Below are 20,269 nucleotides of genomic sequence, written 5' to 3' on the forward strand. Positions count from 1 at the left end.
GTGTAGATCCCCAAATTCACAAGCACCGAGAGTGAAAATTGTGAACCATATGCCCATATATTGGCTGTGGAATAAAAAAGCATCAATGACGTCTGATTGGTTCCACAATTGATTCATCCCAGAAGTTCAATGTTATCTCCAGGGCAGAAATCTTGCCTTTATTAATTTTGGATAATGACCCAGTCTATTGTTGTGAAGAACTCAGAAATGCCCATTGCAATGTAGAAGTCCTTTTTTTGCCCCCAAAGAAAGTGATTACCTTAAGGCTAAGTAGGGTAGGACCTATTGTCTCTTGTGTCATATAGTTTGGTAGAAATCAGGATTGGTTAGCATTGTGCTAACAAAGACTTGTGTACTATGTTATACTTACAAAAAAAGTGAATGGATGGCTGGTCTCCTTCCAGACCCAATGTTTGGTTTTCTTGTAACCACAAGGTAAGCTACTTAAATAGGTCACTCCAATTTACTGCAAATGGCAGAGCACAACTTATAATGTCACTGAGAGTAGTAAACCAACCTTGGAAGCCTCTCTTCTTGGGGAATTAGTACTGAAATATTATTTTTCACATACTGTATCAGCCTTCAGCCACTCCAGTATGGAACTATAATAGTCCTTAATGGCAACATAGAGCCCAATGAGTGGAGTTAATAAGACTCAAGTTCACATTTAAGTGAAGTTTTAATTACATCTTTGAACAAGGATTTCACCATAAATCAGTAAGAAGGGGAACATAAGAGAAATACAGTTAAACCTGTATGTTAATTATGGTCATCAAAACAAAACTTAAGTTGGAAAACTGTTTACAAAAGATTGAAGTCACTGGCCACTGAAATCAAAATAACAGTTCCAGTTCAGAGAATTGAATGTCATTCTTTATTGATAAACATTTATAGCAGAATTAGAAATGTCAGTAGAAAAATAAAATTTAAATAATTTTCTATTGTACAAAGATTTGATCATTTGACTGTAGCAGTTAGTGAAATTATCTAATACAAAAAGTTAAACTGATTTTACTCACAACCAGCCTCACAGAAAGCATGGAAAGGAAATGCACATACACAGAACTTTCTATGTGTGGACAGTTGATGGCACCAGGACTTCACATTCCAGGAAATGGTTTCTTAGGGAAGGTTCATACGCACTGCAGTTGTGCATACAACTTAAGTGAGAGCTTAATTCAAACCAGAACTCTCAGAAAAGATAACAGAATCAGAAGACAACATACTATTTAAAAACTTTAAAAACATAAGGGTGGGTTCAAGGGTAATTCTTTGCATGAACTTTCACTAGTTTAAATACTTCCTAGGGGTAATGTTTTGCTGCAAAAAAAAAAAAAATTAGAAGCATAAAGAGACACATTTCTCTTGGAATATTTATTACACATGTGTACATGGACTTACATTTTCATGTGCTGCCTTTGCCTCCAAAACCCCCCATCTTAAAAATCCCAGAAGATTGTTTCTATGGTTAGAGGTTGCCTCCCACTCTTGCAAAATTGAAAAAAAAAAGGGGGGGGAGGAGGTGATGCACAGCTGCTGGGGAAGGGGTGATTGCTTATGTCTCTAATAAAGCAAGTTGTTGGCAAAAAGTCTCAAAAACCTACATCCCCCTTGTTCGCTCTGTTCTGAAGAGGCACTGTGACAACTGTCATCTCCCCTGTGACAACTGCCATTCAGAGAGCTCTTCTTTGTGTTATGGAAGAAAAGCTCCAGATTCTGATTTGGTGGCAAAATACTCTACAGAAGTAGGAGCTGGTGTCATAGATGAAGCTAACAGAGGAAATGGTAGTGTTGTACTGTTTGATTTTGGCAAAGGAAAGTTCAAAGTCACAAAGGGTGATGGAATTGCACAGCTCCCTTGTGAATGGATTTTTGACCCAGACAGAAATAGAAGTTCACATTTTGGAGGACATTAAGAGGGCTTCACTGGAAAGAATTAAATTTATGCCAAGAATGGAAAAAAGAGAAAATTATTTGTTAAAAAGTTTTTGCTTTAAAAAAAAAAAAGATACAAGGTAAAACAATGCCAATATTTTTTCATCTCAGCCAACTATCCCCAAATTGTGTATTTTCAGATGAGAAATTTTAAAAAAAAAAACCCACATACTTAGGGGGAACAGACATACTGTATCATTCCAATAGCTTTTCCCTGAAAACACTTCAAGCTACAAAGGTTGAACTGTATAAAATCTATATACATTTATTCACAGAATAAAGTTCACATACTGGGATAGATGAAACATTCAATAATTTGAAGGTACATTTAATATTTGAAGCTTTTAAAAAGAATGGATAATATAAATAGATAAAACAAGGAGCAGACACCTTTCAAAATACATTAATGCTTTGGCTCTAAAAGAAAAATAACCAAATATTGAAACCATGGATCATATGTTTAAAAATTAGTAGTTGGGGGAGAGAGGCCCACCAAATATTGGTCCACATGTTCAATTTGTAAAGTTCTTTCCAAAAGAATGTTGTAAGAGGGATCCTTCAGTAAAGATGACTAAAGTAATTTTGTGGAAGAAAGGATACAACATCCCCAAATTGTTTAAACTGAAGGGATACTTTTCAGAATCATAATTCCTTGAACTGAAAAATGGATTCTTATTTAAAGACTAAAATTTTACTTGAAAGAGTTGAGCATTGAAGAGTAATCTTGTTGGGGCATTTGCTTGGATTCCAATTCTATTTGTATTTTCCATCTGGTCTGAATATTGATATCATTATAATTTCAATAAATGGTCTAATCATTTATTAGTCAGAAGAAAAAAGCCCGGTTAATTTCTGTGAACTCTTTGTAATTTTTCTCTATGACTTTGCCTGGAAAATTAGCCCTCCTGAGTGCACACTGCTTTAATTAGAAGTCAGAATGCATACAACTTTAATTGGGATTGGTATTTTCATTTGCATATAACCTATTAGTTGTATGCAAACGTGTTTGCATGTAAACTAATAGGTTATGTGCAAAACTAATGGACTATTAGTCTTACTCTCACAATGAAAACTTTCCTTTAAAAGTGCCAGATTTAATGAACAGAAACTATTTTGAAAACAACAAATTCAATACCATACAAAACAGTTTAGGTGGTAGGATCAAGTTAGATACTTCAGTTTTGTGATTCTTTCTCTTTTGTAAGTCACAGTTTTCAGGCCTTTTAGTGAAAAAGAAAGCTAGGCAGTAGAAGAAAAATAAAAATAGCTAAAATTGGAAAAACTCTTGATAGTTCATTTTCTTTAAAGATATAAATTCTCTTGAAAGAAAACATAAAGGGCACAGTGGAGACATAATTGAAAGTGACACTTCAGTTCAGGCACTTTCTGCAAGTGATACCCAATAATGTAAAAGTGGGCTGAAGACCCACCTCCAGGTAATTACATGAAGTCTAAGAAATCAATAACCATTACCTCTAGTTTAAGCTACACTGCTACAATTTTTCAAGTTATGAGTAAACCAAAGTCATTAAGAAAGACTCTTAACACAATGTTTAAAGTATCTTTTCTATGTGCCCAATGTCCAAAGAGCATCCAAACAAATCTGATCTGAAATTTTCAACCAAAGCTATTTAATAGGGTATGTTTTCATAAATAAAATTAATAGAATAAAAGCAATAGGAAAAAGTAGTACAAGTATTCTTCAAAAAGGCCTCAATTCCGCTAGCTTATTTTGGTAGTGTACAAAACAACAAATTCACATCTCTTAGAATACATTAAATAATTCAGAGGTCAAAAAAGTTATCCATCAAGTCACATCATTCAGTGGTTATCTTTGTTTTATTTGAACGGTGTAATCAAAGCCACTACTTACGTTGTAGATTTTTATTCTTGTTAGATTTCACTAAATTTGTTCTCAAAGCTACATTCAACCAACACCTACTTGGCACTTATTGTCATGATGTAGCGAAAGAAGATTGCCAAATTTTAATCGAGATCAGTTCAAATAGATTTCAGTACAGTCTATTCTGCTCAGAAATAAACCAATATTTTCCACTGTTTCTCTGAAATAACCAACATTCAGCATTTTCTTACTGAATATTATGAATTTCAGTGCAAAAAATGCCATCCCAGAAGCACTGACCTGGCTTGTATAAAGGTGTACCCGTAAAACAGCTTAAATTAAATATCTACCCCCCAAAGACTTGATTTGTTTTGGCTGAGAACAATAGAAGTCCAAAAAGATCTTCCATTCCTAGGGCTTCAAACTGAAGAAAGGGCTAAGATGTTGTTCTTCATATACTTTTCATCTGACTTGCTTCCATCTGAAGAACTAAGAAAACATGACATCCCGCTGTGTTTTCAAGAGTTTTATAAAACTTAAGTCTGACATCATAGCAAAAGGGTTTATGCTATAGAGTAGCTAAAACCCGTAAAAAGGAGACCACCACCACACAGAATGTCTGTCCAGTGCCCAAGGTGATAGCTTCAAATGATATCATTTCTTTTCCTGCTGCTCGGTAAACTCCAGCAATTGCTACACCTGTTCAAAAGGTCAAGTGTTTAAAAAAAAAAAAAAGAAAGAAAGAAAAGAAAAAAAGAAAAGAATCAAGGTTAATACCATTAGAAAAATACAGCATTTAGACTTTAAATAGAATGTTCCAGATTTTTTAACATTAAAATTTAAATATTATAGAAGTGTTTGCTCTGTTGTTTTTGCTGACGACTGTAGGTCTTAAGTATTCCTTTCGTGGTATGCAGATCACTAATGTGTTTTTTAATGTTGAAAAGTGACTCCTTGAAAGTGAGAGTTACTCCTACTTTTACTGTGTAAAATCATCTGGAAGTCATAATCCAAATCACAAAAACTGCAATTTCCAAGTGACCTCTTGCCCAACTCAAAAACATCTCTCTATTCCCTATGCATTAAACCAATACATTCTGAGCAAATGGCAAAAAATGTGTGTGACACTGAGCAAGAAATATGTCAGGGGAAGCCACAGGGAATCTCTGCTCTACCTTTTATTACCATCAGAATTGCCTTCAGAAATGAATGGAGGAGGGAGTAAAGGGGAAAGAAAAGCAAGAGAATATCTATGTTTATAAAGCTGTAGTTAATTCAAAGGGCATGGAGGGAGAGATACTGGGGGATTCTTTCCTGTTCTCTACATCATTTATTGTGCTTATTATGTTAGTCACTATAATGTCCTAGAAATTGAGTAAATACAAACAAAACAAACATCTGTATGTCCCCAGATACCATCTGAATTGCTGCAGGAACTCAGCATTGTATCAAGATTCATTATATCATGAGTCTATTCATTAGTTTGAAAAGAACAAATCCAAAGTTCTCAGAAGATACTCCCCATCAGAAATGCTTCAAATAAAATTCACCTTGGTCACAGTATGTTCGTTTCATAAAATATTTATTTACTTCTATGTTTTATGAGGTACGATTCCTATGGTTATAGTATCTAGAATCTAGCTGGGGACACAAGAGAGAAAGCACAAGCGTGAATCAGACTAATTTTGAATAATGCAAGCCTAAAGTATCCCCATTAAATGCCTATGATGTTCTAAATGTGAGGTGAAAGTTTAACAACACATTTTAAAAACAAGAAAGAATATTATTAACTATGACCCTTATTGGCTGCTTGAGACGTGGGCTTCGAAAGGCTCCACTGGCAATGGTAACACACAGACACAAAAGACACGTACTGGGTCTCCCCGGTGGCGCAGCAGTTGAGCGCTGGGCTGCGAAGCTGCCCGCAGCCTCGGTAGCGCTGGTTCTATCCCCGGCCACAGGTGAGGGGCCCACATGGCGCGCAGACCTCTCCTGCTGCACCTGCTGCTCCCCTCAGCAGTGTATTTCATCGGTCTGCCTGTTCTGTTCCCTGCTCTGGCTCTGGTGAATTCTCTTACCCTTCCGTGCTTCTGACTGTACCCAGTGCTTGTATAAATAAATAAATAAATCTTTAAAAAAAACAATGAAAAGACATGTGCTTCATGGACCCCTTTGTAATTTAGCTCCCTCAAAAGTGGGTTGAGTAGAAAGAAGTGTAAGAAATTTGAAGTAGGTTTGGATGATGAAGAAAGTTAAAGGAAAAAGCATAGCAGAGCAGCACAGTGAAAAGGAAGCCAACTCTGCACTGGAGTCTTGAAGGTAGAGATGATCACAGCCCTGACTGCACAGTTACCATGTGTCAGGTACTCTGTTAATATACAATTAATTCATTTACGTGTCATAACGTGAGCAGAGTAGGTAGAACCCCTATTTTACTGATGAGAAATCTGAAACAGGCCCTAGGGGCCAGTCACCCAGTGAGGACACTGGAGCAGAGGCTCTCTAAGACAACAGCAGGTGATACAGTTAAAAATATTGTACAGACAGCAAAAGAGACAGTAACCAAAATAAAGAGACACCCCACTGATTGGGAGAAAATTTTTGCACACAACACTAATGATAAAGGACTGATCACAAAAATCTACAAAGAGCTGATGTGACTCAACAACAAAAAAAATAAACAACCCAGTCAAAAAATGGGCAGAGGAGCTAAAAAGAAACTTCTCTGAAGAGGAAGTGCAAACGGCCAACAGGCATATGAAAAAATGTTCAACATCACTTGTAATCAGGGAAATGCAAATCAAAACTACCATGAGATACCATCTTACACCAGTGAGATGGCACATATTAAAAAAACTAGCAACAACAAATGTTGGTGAGGATGTGGAGAAAAAGGAACTCTCCTGCACTGCTGGTAGGAGTGCAAACTGGTCCAACCACTATGGAGAGCTTTGTGGAGATTCTTCAATCTGCTAAAGATGGAGCTTCCATATGATCCAGCAATTTCACTCCTAGGTATTTACCCAAAGGACACAGAAACATCAATTCCAAAGAACACCTGCACCCCTATGTTTATAGCAGCACTGTTTACAATAGCTAAGCTATTACAAACCCAAACGCCCAAAAATAGATGACTGGATCAAGAAGATGTGGTACATATACACAATGGAATATTACTCAGCAATCAAAAAAGATAAACTCATGCAATTTGCAGCAACATGGATAGAGCTGGAAGTCATGCTCAGTGAAATAAGCCAGAAAGAAAAAGAAAAATACCAGATGGTGTCACTCATAGCAGGAATTTAGAAAACCTAAATAAGGGACCAGGAAAAAGACTAATTATAATAAAGTAAAAATCAAAATCAACAAGCAACTGTAAACCAGAGACATACTACAGAGGTGGAGGGGGAAAAGGGAATAGGAACAAAACAAGGGTGATGGGAATTGTATGGGGACTATAACCAAGATGAAAATGCATACATTGTACAAAAATGAAAAATGATGTAAAAATATATATAAGATTAAAAAAATTAAATTGAAAAAATTATATTGTACAAAGCCAGTTATGGAAACTCCTTAAAATACAGATAGGAGAAAGCTGGCTTCTCTCAGTGTTATCACAGAGGTTTCATCATCTACAAAATATAGAGAAATGAGGTCACTTTGTCCCCAAAAATCCTCAAGTCAAGCAGACAGATATCTGCTTGAGGGTCAAGGTTTAAATCCACAGTGAAAATAATAAAAGTTACAAATTAATAGGAATATGTTATTTATGTTTACACGTATACCCAGAAGAAAGTCTGAAAGCACACACCAAAATGCAAGCTGTGGTTATCACTCAGGGATGCCAGAATGGAAGGTTTATTTTCCCTTTCTCCTAAGTCTTATATAAATTGTATAAGTTATATTTAATTATGAGTTTAAAAACAATTTAAATTTATCATTCTCATCCCTATGACATGAGCTAAAGCCAAAAAAAAAAGGTACAAATATGAATGTTACTTCAATTCTTACTCAGAAAGTCCCGAGAGGAAAAAGTAACCTGGTACTTTTTCTAAACAAGATTTTTTGTCATTAGAATGAGTCTTCCATCCTTAATGTAACCACATTTGACTTGCAATGCCAAAGTCAAGTGGCAGCTTGAAAGAAGCAGGAAGGAGCTTCCAAAGAGACAAATATCTTTCTCTTGCTAGTGATTTATCACACAAGATGTATGGCATAAAGCTTCATATGGATTCCTGGAAGCCCATGAGGGAAAAATCTTGCACAGGAAGTCAAAGATGTTTACTAGTGGGGGGCTTGGGAGTTGAAGGAAAACAAAACAAAACAAAACACATATTAGAAAACAGGATTTGTGGATAAAACCCACTCTTAATTTCATCTCACTCAGACATGTTTCTAAAATGGACCCTGACATTGACTAGTTATATGAAACGTTTTGACTGGTATTTTAATGTCTAACATACTTGTCAAGATGCCAGCAGTAATTGGTCCCACGATGCCCATCAACAGGATGCTTACAGACATGAACCTACCATATTTGTGATGTCTGAGGGTGAAGAGGGCCAGTAGTCCAGCGGGGACATGAAAGAAGAGAGAAGACACCAGTGCCCACAGGAACACACCATACCACATCTCTACAAGGGAAAACAAAGAGAGGTCACACATCACCAGCCTTCCCAGAAAAATCATTACTCTGGATTCTTTCATTTTCAAAACCATTCAGTGGCAATGTAAATTCATCCATCCAATATCCAAATATTGATGGTTTCAGAGGCTCAGCCAACGATGACCTGCAGGCCACCACTTGTTTTTGGACGTAAAATCCACAGCTGGAACAGTCATGTCCATTCATTTAAATCTCTTCAGAGCAGAGCTGAAACAGTGACAGAGACCACATGGCCCCCAAAGATGAAAGTACTCATTGTCTGATCCTTTACAGAAAAAGTTTGAGACCCTGACACTGGGGGTAGAGCTATCTTCACCCCCAAACCCTGAAATAAGAGTCACCCAGACTTGAAAATGGCCTCAATCATGCCCTTCTATGTGAAGTACAAGCATAAGCACCAAACAAAAGGGCGTAATGCAGTTATTTCCTGGAGCTCCCGAATTGCTGATTGTCTGATCCTATAAAATGGAAAAGCTGTACAGTTAGTCAGTTGACAACCACTTTTAAGACAATGCAGAAAATATCAAGCCAGCACCTCCTCTTAAGATAGCAAAGATCTTTAAGATATGAAATAAATGCCAGGAAACATAAACATTGGGCTTTAAGACAAATGGCAAGTGAGTAAGGTTTTCCTCCAAGACAAATGGCAGGTTAGAGGAGGAGCTGGCGGCTGCAAGAGCTTCCAATCACTCTTAAGATGCCGGCTGTTCAGGCAACAGTAGGGTAATTGATGACAGCTACACATACACAACTAGGCATGTGTCTTGGAAAATGAAAAAAATAATTAAAAAAGGGTAATACCATGCCATTGATATTACAATTTGGTGAAATAGTTTTTTTCTCCCAGTTAGTCCAGGCAAGGCTTTAGAATTCTCAAGATAGTCTCCAGCTACCCAAAGAACTGATAAATCATTTGTCCACCGGGGGGCAAGAGGCAGGTAAGCAACAGTCAATCTAGAGATGTCAACAGCTTAACTCAGTTTCTCTACCACAGCACAACTGATATGTAGATAAGAGAATTCTCTTGTGGGGGGGGGGCTGCCTTGTGCACTACAGGATGTGAAGCAGCACCTCCAGTCCAGGCTCTACCCATACAGATCTAGTACTCTGCCCCGCAAGATGTGGCAAACCCAAATTCCTGCAGACATTGCCAAATGTCCACTGGGGGCAAAATTGCCCCAATTAAAACTACAGAGCGTTGATATAGTAATAGCAGGTACGGATACAGACAGATGGGGTCACGTTAGGGAAAATTAAAAAGACAAGGTCACATTATGGTGGCCTTCAAAGGCCAGATCGTTTGAGCACGAACACCCTGGCAGGACCATGAAAGACTCTGGGCAGGAAAGGTTTGTAAAGACATGATTCTGCAGGTCCTACTGACACTCCCAGCGGGAATACAGACTAGGAAACCCTTCGGGAGAGTCATTCACAAGTGCATATCCAAAGCAGTTAAATGTGCACCCGCTGCACTCCAGGAATGCATACAACCAGGATGCACAGGAGGCAAGGACAAGGGGTCCAGAGGCTCCCAGCTGCCCTGTCAAACCAAAGACTAGACGCCAACGGCATGTTACCAACGCAGGTCTTGAGAAACACATTTTGGTGCATCCATAACACACATTACACAATCACATAAAAACATGAGGAATCATTTATGTATTTAAAGCCACATCCGAAAAGTAATACCCTAGTCAACATACCACTACATAGAACTTTACAAACTGATGGGGGAAGATGCCCCAACCATCCTGGGAAGGAAAAAAATTAAGTTACAGAATAGTATGTAGTGTGAGATCAGGTTTTTGTACAAACAAAAACAATAAAATAAACACAAGTAAATATGTGTGTGTAAATGCTTCTGTGTACTCAGGAAAGTCTGGACATATGTTTATTTAACAAATATTTGCAATGCACACAGGCGTTGTTCTGGGTGCTTTGCAAATATTAGCTTATGTATTGCTCCAAACAGCTCGATGAGGCACACATTATTAATATCCCCAGCTCTCGGATGCTGGAAAGGGCAGGAACTTGCCTGAGGCCACACTGCCAGCCAGAGGCAGAGCCCGGGTCCACCTGGATCTGCAAGACATGTCCTCATCCTCTAGGTTGCCTCTTAATGGCTATGAAGCTAAGAAATTTGTTATTTCTGGGTAGTGGGAGAGGTTGGGGGGAGGGCTGATGACAATTCAGCATTTACTTTAAGTAAAAAAAAAAATTTGCTTTAAAAAGAACTGTTGAGGAAGGCTGGTTGGATTGGGGCAAACAATTTAAGAGAGACCAAAGAGGAATGTCTATCAACTTGGGGAGAGTGGACAGTGGGGAAAGGGTGGAAATGCGGGGAGGAGGAAATTGATTTGAGTTGTAAGCATACAGTTGTGTGTTGCCCCCCCCCACCTGCCCACCACCCCGCCACGTCAAATTCTTATTCTTGTTGGTAAAAGGTTTAAGAGGCTAACAGAGGTTGGAGGTGGGGACAATATCCTCCCAAGTCACCCTTGGCATTGTCACTGAGGACTGTGCTAATTCTTTGTGTATTTTGAGTGGGGAGAAAAAAGAAAGCTCCGGGCCTCCCTGGTGGCATAGGAGTTAAAGTCTTAGTGCCATCAAACTATCACCAACCACTTCAGCATGAGTTCAATCCCCAGCACGAGTTCAGTGCCCAGCCAGGGAGCTACCCACATGGCACAGCAGACCTCTCCTGTCAAGCCTGCTGCTCCTCTCAGCAGTGATTTCAGTAGGTCTGCCTGTCTTGCTCCTTACTCTGTCTCTGGTGAATTCTCTCACCACCCACACCCCAGGCCTACACCCCAGTTCTTGTATACATAAATAAATAATAAATCTTAAAAAAAAAAATCTCCATCATCTATATACAACTCCCTGAGGTTGAGAAGGGAAGCATAACACCCCCTTCTTACCTCTCTCCATCCATTAGCTACCTCAGTGCTCACATATTTTATAGAATGTACTTAAGTCACTTTAAGTAGGAAGAAAGAGGCTTTATTATATTAGATGTGTAGTGCAGTTTATAAAATACTTTTCAGATGGAAGGATTATTACAGGACTATAATAGTGAAGGAAAACCCTGATCAATAAAACACTTAAGAAACTAAGTGATTTTCCTTTAATCTCCTTCCTTTTTAAAAATTGAGGTATTGCTGACATGACATTATGTTAGTTTCAGGTATACAACATTATGATTTGATATTTGTACATACTGCAAAATGGTCACATCATAAGTCACCAAAGTTATGACTTTTTTTGCTAGTAATAAGAACTTTTACTTTCTTAGCAACCTTCAAATATGCAATACAACATTATTGACTATAGTCACCACACTGTACATTAAATACCCATGATTTATTTATTTTATAACTGGAAGTTTATTGCACTTTAATTTGTCATCCATTTAATAGCTGTTTATTGATCATGTTATGTTACTTTTCATTTCCCTGGCTCTATACATTCAAAAATCTTTGTCTAAACATCTTCCAGTATTTCCTTGTTCCCTGTTTCAAATCAAATGCGTTATTTTCCACTTTGTTTACTTTGGCAACTTGAGTCACACCACTTTCTGATGCTGAAGTATAAATCAGATAATTAGTTTATAATAAAAGATTATAAAGAGAAATTAGCTTTCAGTACTGGCAGCAGAAAAGGCCCCAGAATAACCACATTCTTGTCCCCACAGCCTTTGAACACATAATATTTTATAGCCAAAGGGAGTTTGCAGATGTGATTAGATTAAGAATCTCAAAATGGGTCCTCCCTGGTGGTGCAAGGGGTTAAGATGAAACCTATGAAGATATCCGAAGCCACTGTGGCACAGTTCAATCCCCGGCCAGGGAGCTACCCACATGGCGCAGCAGACCTCTCCTGCCTCGCCCGTTGCTCCCCTCAGCAGTGTATTTCACTTAGTCTGCCTGTTCTGTTCCCCACTTTGTCTCTGGTGACCCCCCATCTCTGGCCTGTATCCCATTTCTTATATGTATAAATAAATCTTAAAAAAAAAATTTCAAAATGGAAGATTATCCAGATTTCCAGTAAAGCTAATGTAATCATAGGGGTCATTATGAGAGGGAGGCAAGACGGTTGCAGTCAGAGAGATCTGAAGATACCACACTGTTGATGCTGAAGATGGTGGAAGGGGTCACAAACCAAGGAATGCAAGTGACCTTAGACTCTGTAAAAAGGTAAGGAAACCAATCCTTTGCAGAGCCTTCAGTACTACCACTTTGCTTACTCATTTTTGACTCTTTATCTCCAAAACTGTAAGATGAATCTGTATTGTTATTTTTTTAAAGATTTATTTAGGGCCTCCCCTGGTGGTGCCGGCGGTTGAGCGCAGCACTGTGAAGCTATCCGCAGCCTCTGCAGTGCCAGTTCGATCCCAGCCGACCAGCTGGCGAGGGTCCCACATGGCGTGGCAGACCTCTCCTGTCATGCCTGCTACTCCCCTCAGCAGTGTCTTTCGTCAGTCTACCTGTTCTGTTCCCTGCTCTGCCTCTGGTGAATCCTCTCACCCTCCCACGCATCTGGCCTGTACCCCAGTTCTTGCATAAATAAATAAATCTTTAAAAAAAAAAAAGGTTTATTTATTTATCCATACAAGAACTGGGGTACAGGCCAGAGTTGTAGGGGGTAAGAAGAGTCACCAGAGACAGAGTGGGGAACAGAACAGGCAGAATGACCAAAAGACACTGCTGAGGGGAGCAGCGGTGAGTCAGGAGAGGCTGCTGCGCCAAGTGCATAGCTCCCTGGCCGGGGATCAAACTCCTACTTCAATGGCTGTGGAGAGCTTCATACCTTGAACCCCTTGCACCACCAGGAAGGCGGGAGTCTGTATTAAGTCACTAAACTTGTGGCAAATTGTTACAGTGGCAATAGTAAACAAATATAAGCACTAACAGTTAGTTTATTCACAAAGAAATATTTATTACCTTAGTCCACATGCTAGACGTGTCAGTGAAAAACAAAAGACAAAGATTTCTGTCCACAAAGAGCTTACTATCTTTAAGAATCTGTTTCAGGCAGACATTGGAGTTAAAGAAAAGCACCACAGACTGCAGTCTTCTAGGTGAGCTCTGTATTCAGAGGGGTTTTGCTGTACTGGCTGGCTCCCTGACCCTTTCACCTCCACAGTGGAGTCACTTTCTATGCAAGTAAAGCTCCAGATCACCCTGGCCCCCATCAGCAGGATGGAAGGCGCCTAAGCCAAGCGAGCAGGGCGAGGCTCAGCTCTCAGCCTTCCCCCACTGTGGGCCCTATTCTGCCCTGTGTTCTCAGTCAAACACCTGGATGAACATGGCCAGTTCCTGTGCAATTGGGGTTCTAGGCAGACACACCAGTCTTCCTGGGAACTGTAGTCCTGCCAGTGCTGCCACTAGATGCTGGTCTACTTCTGTTCACAGTGCCCACTGGGAGAACCCTCTGTTACCAAATTCCATCTACATACTAGAGGACCCATCTGTTCCCTTGTGAAATAATGACACACACACACACACACACACACACACACACCACCCACAATTCCTCACACAGAGCTTCTAAAACCCTTGCAATTTCCAGGAGTGCCTTTTGGAATTGGAGCTTGGTCTCCCCACAGGGGTCAGATAGGCTTTTCTCAATGTGCCCAGTGTAGGCCTCTTGTCATTTTGACGTCAGCATTTCTCTCTTCCTCTATTTATTTGTATCCTTTAATATCCTTTGTAAAGAGTTTTTGTAAAGAACTTTTCCTGAGTTCTACAAACTGCTCTAGTAAGTTAATTGAACCCAAGGAGGGATCCAGGGAACCTCGAATATATAGCAGAAACAGGTAACAACCTGGATTTTTGACTGGTGTCAAAAAGTGGGAAGGGGGGGGGGCAGCCCTGTGGAATCTGTTAATTGCAAGTAGACAGTGTCAGAATTGAACTCAATTGGGGCCTCCCTAGTGGCACAAGGGGTTGAGCACAGCATATGCGGCAGTCCTCAGCCTCTGCAGCACGAGTTCGATCCCCAGCCAGCCAGGGAGCAACCCATATGGCACAGCAGACCTCTCCTGACACACCCGCTGCTCCCCTCAGCAGTGTGTTTCAATCTGCCTGTTCTGTTCCCCACTCTGTCTCTGGTGAATCCTCTCACCCCCCGCACCTCTGGCCTGTACCCCAGCTGTTGTATGCATACATAAATTTTTTTTAAAAAAAAATGGATCTACCATATGACCCAGCAATTCCACTCCTAGATATCTACCTGAAGAACACAAATACACTAATTTGAAGGGAACACTGCATTCCCTTGTTCATTACAGCACTATTTACTATAACTAAACTAGGAAACAACCTAGGTGCCCGGGGACCACCACCCTGGGCTGATTTCTGCCGACACGACTGCCTACTCCTAGTTTCCAAGTGTGCTTCCCTGCACCCCTCAGCCTGCCTCACCCCAGGGCTCTTGGTTCTACCCTGGTAGCTCGGGAATGTCCTGACCTGGCCATCTATCTAATCTCTTCTAACTGCCAGAAAGGCAGTCAATGCTAGCGGGTATGAGTTGCTAGTAGCAGTGACAAAAATATTCTGGAGCTGACTGTGATGATGGCTGTGAACTTCAAATACACTAAAGGCCCATGCATTGTACACTTAAAAGAGAAGCTCATCCCTCCTTTGCTTGAAATCCTCCAACACAGCCCTGCAGGTTCTTATCACTCCCGCCCTCCTTCAACATACAGGTCCATCCACTACCTGGACTCTTTTTTCTTTTTTTCCCTATTACTTAAAAAAGCTTCATTTTTTTTAGCTTCTAACTTTTCTTGTACCTTCAACACACAATAAGGAAAGCACTTGATCCTGTCAGACACTTTCCCCCCACATGGAGCTACCAGAAGTCATGTTTTTCCTTTTGGACTGTCTCACAAGAACTCCAAGTGGATCTGGGCACATACCACGTGTGGATGTGGGTGTTTCCCCAAGCTCCTTGGTGTAGAGGTAAGCAATGCTACTAGCTGGGGTAGTCTGTTTTCGTTAGAGGCTGTAGTGCAGGGTAATGATGTCAAACACTGGACCATTTTGGTCTCCAGACACCATCCCCAGAAGAGGAAAAAGCTTCTTAAGAAAGCTACTATTCCAGGGTCTCAACCTGCTGTCCCTGGGCCAGAACATTCTTCTCCCAATGACATGGCTCATTCCCATTCCTCACACCCTTCGCTGCTCACGTGGCGGCATCAGAACGGATTCCTCAAGATCTCCAGTAAAACAGCAGCACCCCCCTGACATACTAGAGTCACCACTTACTATCCCCCTACCCTGTTTCACTCCCTGGCCTGTTCCTTTCTATACTTTTTAATTTCGTTTGCTTATTTTCTCCCTTCCCTTGAAAGCGCCTTTGTTTTTATTCACTACCGAATCTACACTTGGTGCCTAGAAAACAAAAGGTCTCCAACAGACATGGAGTAAATATTTGTTTAGATGAATGAGTAATTACCTGGTCTAAACATGACCCAGTCTTGATTCCAGCATTGACACAACCAAAATATGGATTTTAATTTAAGTATTACAAGATCCACTCTGATGTTGATTTGAATGAAATTCATATCTTCAGAAAGTTAATACCTCTGCTGATACAAAGAAAAGATCTGCTCTTCTTGACATTCAGATTTGTTAAAAATGATGACAAGAGCAGCAAAAGACATTTGAACAATTTGGAAAAAGGAGAGTGAGGCAGAAATCTAAGTGACTAACTTGCAAATGCAGGTTGAAAAAAATCAATTCAAAGCTTCCTGATAGTGATAAACCACAGACTATTTTAGAGCAATAATTCTGCCAGACTGTATTGGCATAAAGTGCCAGTAACCTTTTCTGTGGGGACAAAAGTTAAACTATTCCAGATTCAAGACAATGAATGAGATTCACTGTCAGCAGACTTTAGTGTCTCAAAAAAGGATCAAAGTTCATGTACTTATTATATCAATCATTCCAGTTCAAAGTGAGTCACAAAGTAGGTTATATGTTTAATTATTACATTTTGCTCAACTTGAGGTAAAGGGCTTTATCTCACAGATAATTTTTTAAAGCAATTTCTCTGGATAATAGGTAGGGACAGCAAGTTTTTTGTTTTTTGTTTTTTGTTTTTTATCTCAGACATTTATATCCCCAGACCAGAGCCAGCACTTCAAATGTGTATTTGCTGAATGAATGATTCCTGGCTATCAACACCCCCAAGTTATAAATCCATAGAAGTGCCCATCAAATCAAATACATATTGTAGTTTAATATGTTCAGAACATCTGAAAGCAAAACAATTCCCATAGCTACAGTCTCTCCTATAGTGTTAAAACAATCATCTCAAATCCCCTTATCACAATCTTTTCTTAAAGGCAACTAAAAGCCAGACAGACAGAATAGAATATTCAGAGTTTAAAGTATCACCCCACAAATGACTTATTACTAAAGGATTAAGACATCCTTACAGTGTTGAGATCTCACACACACCATCTTCAAATGATCAAACACAGCATTACCAACAAGGCACTCACTGATGTTAAATGTCTCCTGACACATGCACCGGGAAGTGAACATCACTTATGTAGGTAGCATGCTCACCAAAAACATTTAATCTGAATCTAATCATGAAGGAACAATCAGATAAACTTAGATTGTGGAATATTCTATGAAATAATTAACCTGGCTCCTTAAAAAATGTCAGTATCATGAGGGCCTCCCTGGTGGCACAAGGGGTTAAGCACCGCACTGTGAAGCAATCCGCAGTCTTTGCAGCACAAGTTCGATCCCTGGCTGGCCAGGGAGCAACCCACATAGCGTAGCAGATCTCTCCTGACTCGCCCGCTGCTCCCCGCAGCATTGTGCTTTGGTCAATCTGCCTGTTCTGTTCTCCACTGTCTCTGGTGAATCCTCTTGCCCCCCCCACATCTCTGGCCTGTACCCCTGCTCTTGTATGCATAAATAAATAAATCTTTTTTTAAAAAAAGGTCAATATCATGAAACAGAGTGTCAGCTGCATGGTGAGGGAACTGGACTTGTAGCAGTGAACTTAATGTTGTATATACAGGTTGCTTTTTAATGGTATAGATCTGAAGCTTATGTTATAAAACAAGGTTAATCCAAATAGAAAAAAAAAAAAGAAATGAAATAAAGTGAAAAAGAACATGGAGGAACTGTTCTAGATTAAATAAGAGTAAAGAGGACAACTATGTGATCCTTGGTAAGATCCTGAGGTTTTTTTTTTTAAGAGGGAAAATGCTATAAATGATGCCAGTGAGACAATGTGGGAATTTTAAAGGATGTCGATAGATTAGATAATATTCAGTGTTAAACTTCCTGGGTGTGATTTGTTTTTTTTGGCAGAAAATGTCCTTGTCATAAAAGAAATGTGCTGAACTATTATTAGATACCAAGTGTCATCACTTCCCTAAGTTCCTTTCAAAGGTCTTTGCAGAAAGTGAAAATGTTATGTGCATGTATATATACATGCATATATGTATATGTACAAATACATTTCTTTTTCTATATTAAAAATAGAGCTAGGCAAAAGGATCAAAATATTAATAATAAATCTAAGTAAAGGATATGATATCCTTAATAAAGGATATCTAATAAAGGATACTGTTATTCCAAGTTTTCAGTAAATTTGAAAAATTTCAAACTAAAAAGTTGGGGGACAAATAAGGAAACAAACTGAAAGAAATGAATTTGGTCCTGACCTGAACATTTCATTCTTTGGGCAGTGTCTCCAGAAAGTCCAGTTTCTGTTGTCACTATTCAATTTACCTTTTGAAACCACATGAGCTGTCAGACGGGCGTTTCGGGTTAGATTTTAATATGCATCTGCCCAACAGGGCTATTATTCCATCAGCTATTTCACAAACCTGTCTGGGAAAATACCAGGTAGTTACACACAGCAGGTCCCGGGTGTCCACTGAATAGCACCCACTGTCGCAGCCCAGTGGCTGCTAGATCGCAGGTGCTTGGGTGATGTCAGCAGTGGTAACTCCATCCTGCATCTCGGGCAGGTCTCGTGCCCTGCATTCTGTTTACTGGGCAAGATATCCATCCGTCAGCTTTGCAGCAGAGCCCAACCTCACCCTTCAATCGCCACTGTTCTCCACCTTCTTGCCTTTTTATTTTTTTTTTTGAAGATTTATTTATTTATGCATACAAGAACGCAGTACAGGCCAGAGGTTTGGGGTGGGGGGTGAGAGGACCCACCAGAGACAGAGTGGGGAGCAGAACAGGTAGACTGACTGAAATACACTGCTGAGGAGAGCAGGGGGCGAGGCAGGAGAGGTCTGCTGCGCCATGTGGGTAGCTCCCTGGCGGGGATCAAACTCATGCTGCAGAGGCTGCAGATAGCTTCATATGTTGCATCTTAACCCCTTGCACCACCAAGGAGGCCCCCTCTTGCCTTTTAAATGTCTCACACAAGGGACAGCACCTTCCCCACCTCTCAGCCTGCATGAGCCCTCCCATTTCCCCCACCTTGAGAGCACTTAGGCCTTCTAGACTGTATTATAATTTCGAAAACCCATCACACCAGGTGCAGCTCAAGCGTCGGGGGCGGGGCCGGGAGAAGTTAAAAGCAGTGTCAAAGGTCTCGGAGGAGGCAGGAGTGGGAGGCTCGCAACAGGTCCGCAGAGTGGTTCCTAGAAAGAGACGCCGGTGGAGAGGGTGGCTGCGGCCCGGGGTGCCAGCACACAGCCTCGAGGCAGCGGAGTCGGCCACACAATGGAAACCCGGGGCGCGGGGTTCCCACGCCCGTCCGGACCGCAGCAGCCAGGCGCACCCCGCGCCGCTCCCCGCGGGGACCGCGGCCTCCGGGCCTCTGTCGCCCTCAAGTTCAAACTCCAGAGACCAAGACCAGCTCCGAGGGTGGCGGAGCCCCCCACCTCACCGGGCCGCCCCCCCTCACGGGGCCACCCCCCAACTTCGCCCCGCCGCGGGCTCCGGTGGCCCCGCCCGATCGGACGGCCGGGAAGCGACGGGGAAAGGGGCTGATCTCCCCCAGCTTTCCGCCGAGGGCGCGGGGCCCGCCCCTCGGAAGGCAAACGGACCCCGCCGGCGGGGCGCCGGCCCGCGGGGGGGAGGGGCGCCCACCGCCCGGCGGCAGCGGCGGGCGCGCAGTGCGCAGGCGCGGCAGGGCCAGTACCTGGGAAGGAGCAGAGAGACGTGGAGTTGGGGCACTGGGTCGCGTTGCCCACCTGCTTCACCAGCTTCAGGCTGACCATCTGCTGCAGGAGCCCGGTCGACCCGCCGCTCCCGTCGTGCTCCATCCCGCCGCCATGCACCGCAGAGAGATGGGGGAGAGCGCCCGAAGTGCTGCCGAGCCTCGTTCTCACTCGCGGCCCTTGCGGCTCCCCGCACCTCGGCCGCCTCGGCGTCACCTTTGGGCAAGGCCCGCTTCCTCGCACCCCAACGGCGCTGCCAAGTGATGGTTCTTTCCTCCAATCACAGGGCGGCGCGGATGGCAGGGGCGGGGCGAAGGCTGTCGCGCCCCTGACGTTGCGTAAGCTCACCGAGACCCAGCACCCGCGGGCTACGCCGCCTACTGGGGAAGTCTCACCGGCTCAGGGCTGCCCTTCTCTGCAGCGCCACCTAGAACAGGTGGTGGCATTGCATGCCCGCCACCAGACCCAGGATGCCTACTTAAAAGGGAGCGAGATGAAAATACATACATTGTGCAAAAATGAAAAATGATGTAAAAAATAAATGAAATGAAATAAAGAAAATAAAAGAATAGAATAGAATAGAATAGAATAGAATAGAATAGAATAGAATAGAATAGAATAGAATAGAATAGAATAGAATAGAATAGAATAGAATAGAATAGAATAG

The 20,269-nt window shown here is 41.5% G+C and overlaps 1 protein-coding gene across 3 annotated transcripts; it reads right to left on the bottom strand.

Moving 5' to 3' along the window:
- Positions 1–680: 680 nt before the first annotated feature.
- TMEM170A (transmembrane protein 170A) lies at positions 681–19,875 on the bottom strand. Of its 3 annotated transcripts, none has more exons than XM_037516164.2 (3): positions 19,584–19,875; positions 8,314–8,415; positions 681–4,477 (listed from the first exon to the last, which is right to left on the bottom strand). In XM_037516164.2, exons 1-3 carry the CDS (start codon positions 19,705–19,707, stop codon positions 4,347–4,349), a joined length of 357 nt encoding a protein of 118 aa, XP_037372061.1. In that variant the 5' UTR covers positions 19,708–19,875; the 3' UTR covers positions 681–4,346. The 3 variants fall into 3 exon arrangements, with proteins under 3 accessions (XP_037372061.1, XP_037372060.1, XP_037372062.1); XM_037516163.2 differs by having other exon boundaries at positions 8,245–8,415; positions 19,584–19,874; XM_037516165.2 differs by having other exon boundaries at positions 682–4,477; positions 8,245–8,415; positions 19,636–19,664.
- Positions 19,876–20,269: the final 394 nt, after the last annotated feature.

The sequence above is a fragment of the Talpa occidentalis genome, unplaced genomic scaffold, assembly GCF_014898055.3.
Source record: "Talpa occidentalis isolate TD23 unplaced genomic scaffold, MPIMG_talOcc4v2.1 talOcc4.17, whole genome shotgun sequence".
Lineage (NCBI taxonomy): Eukaryota > Metazoa > Chordata > Mammalia > Eulipotyphla > Talpidae > Talpa > Talpa occidentalis.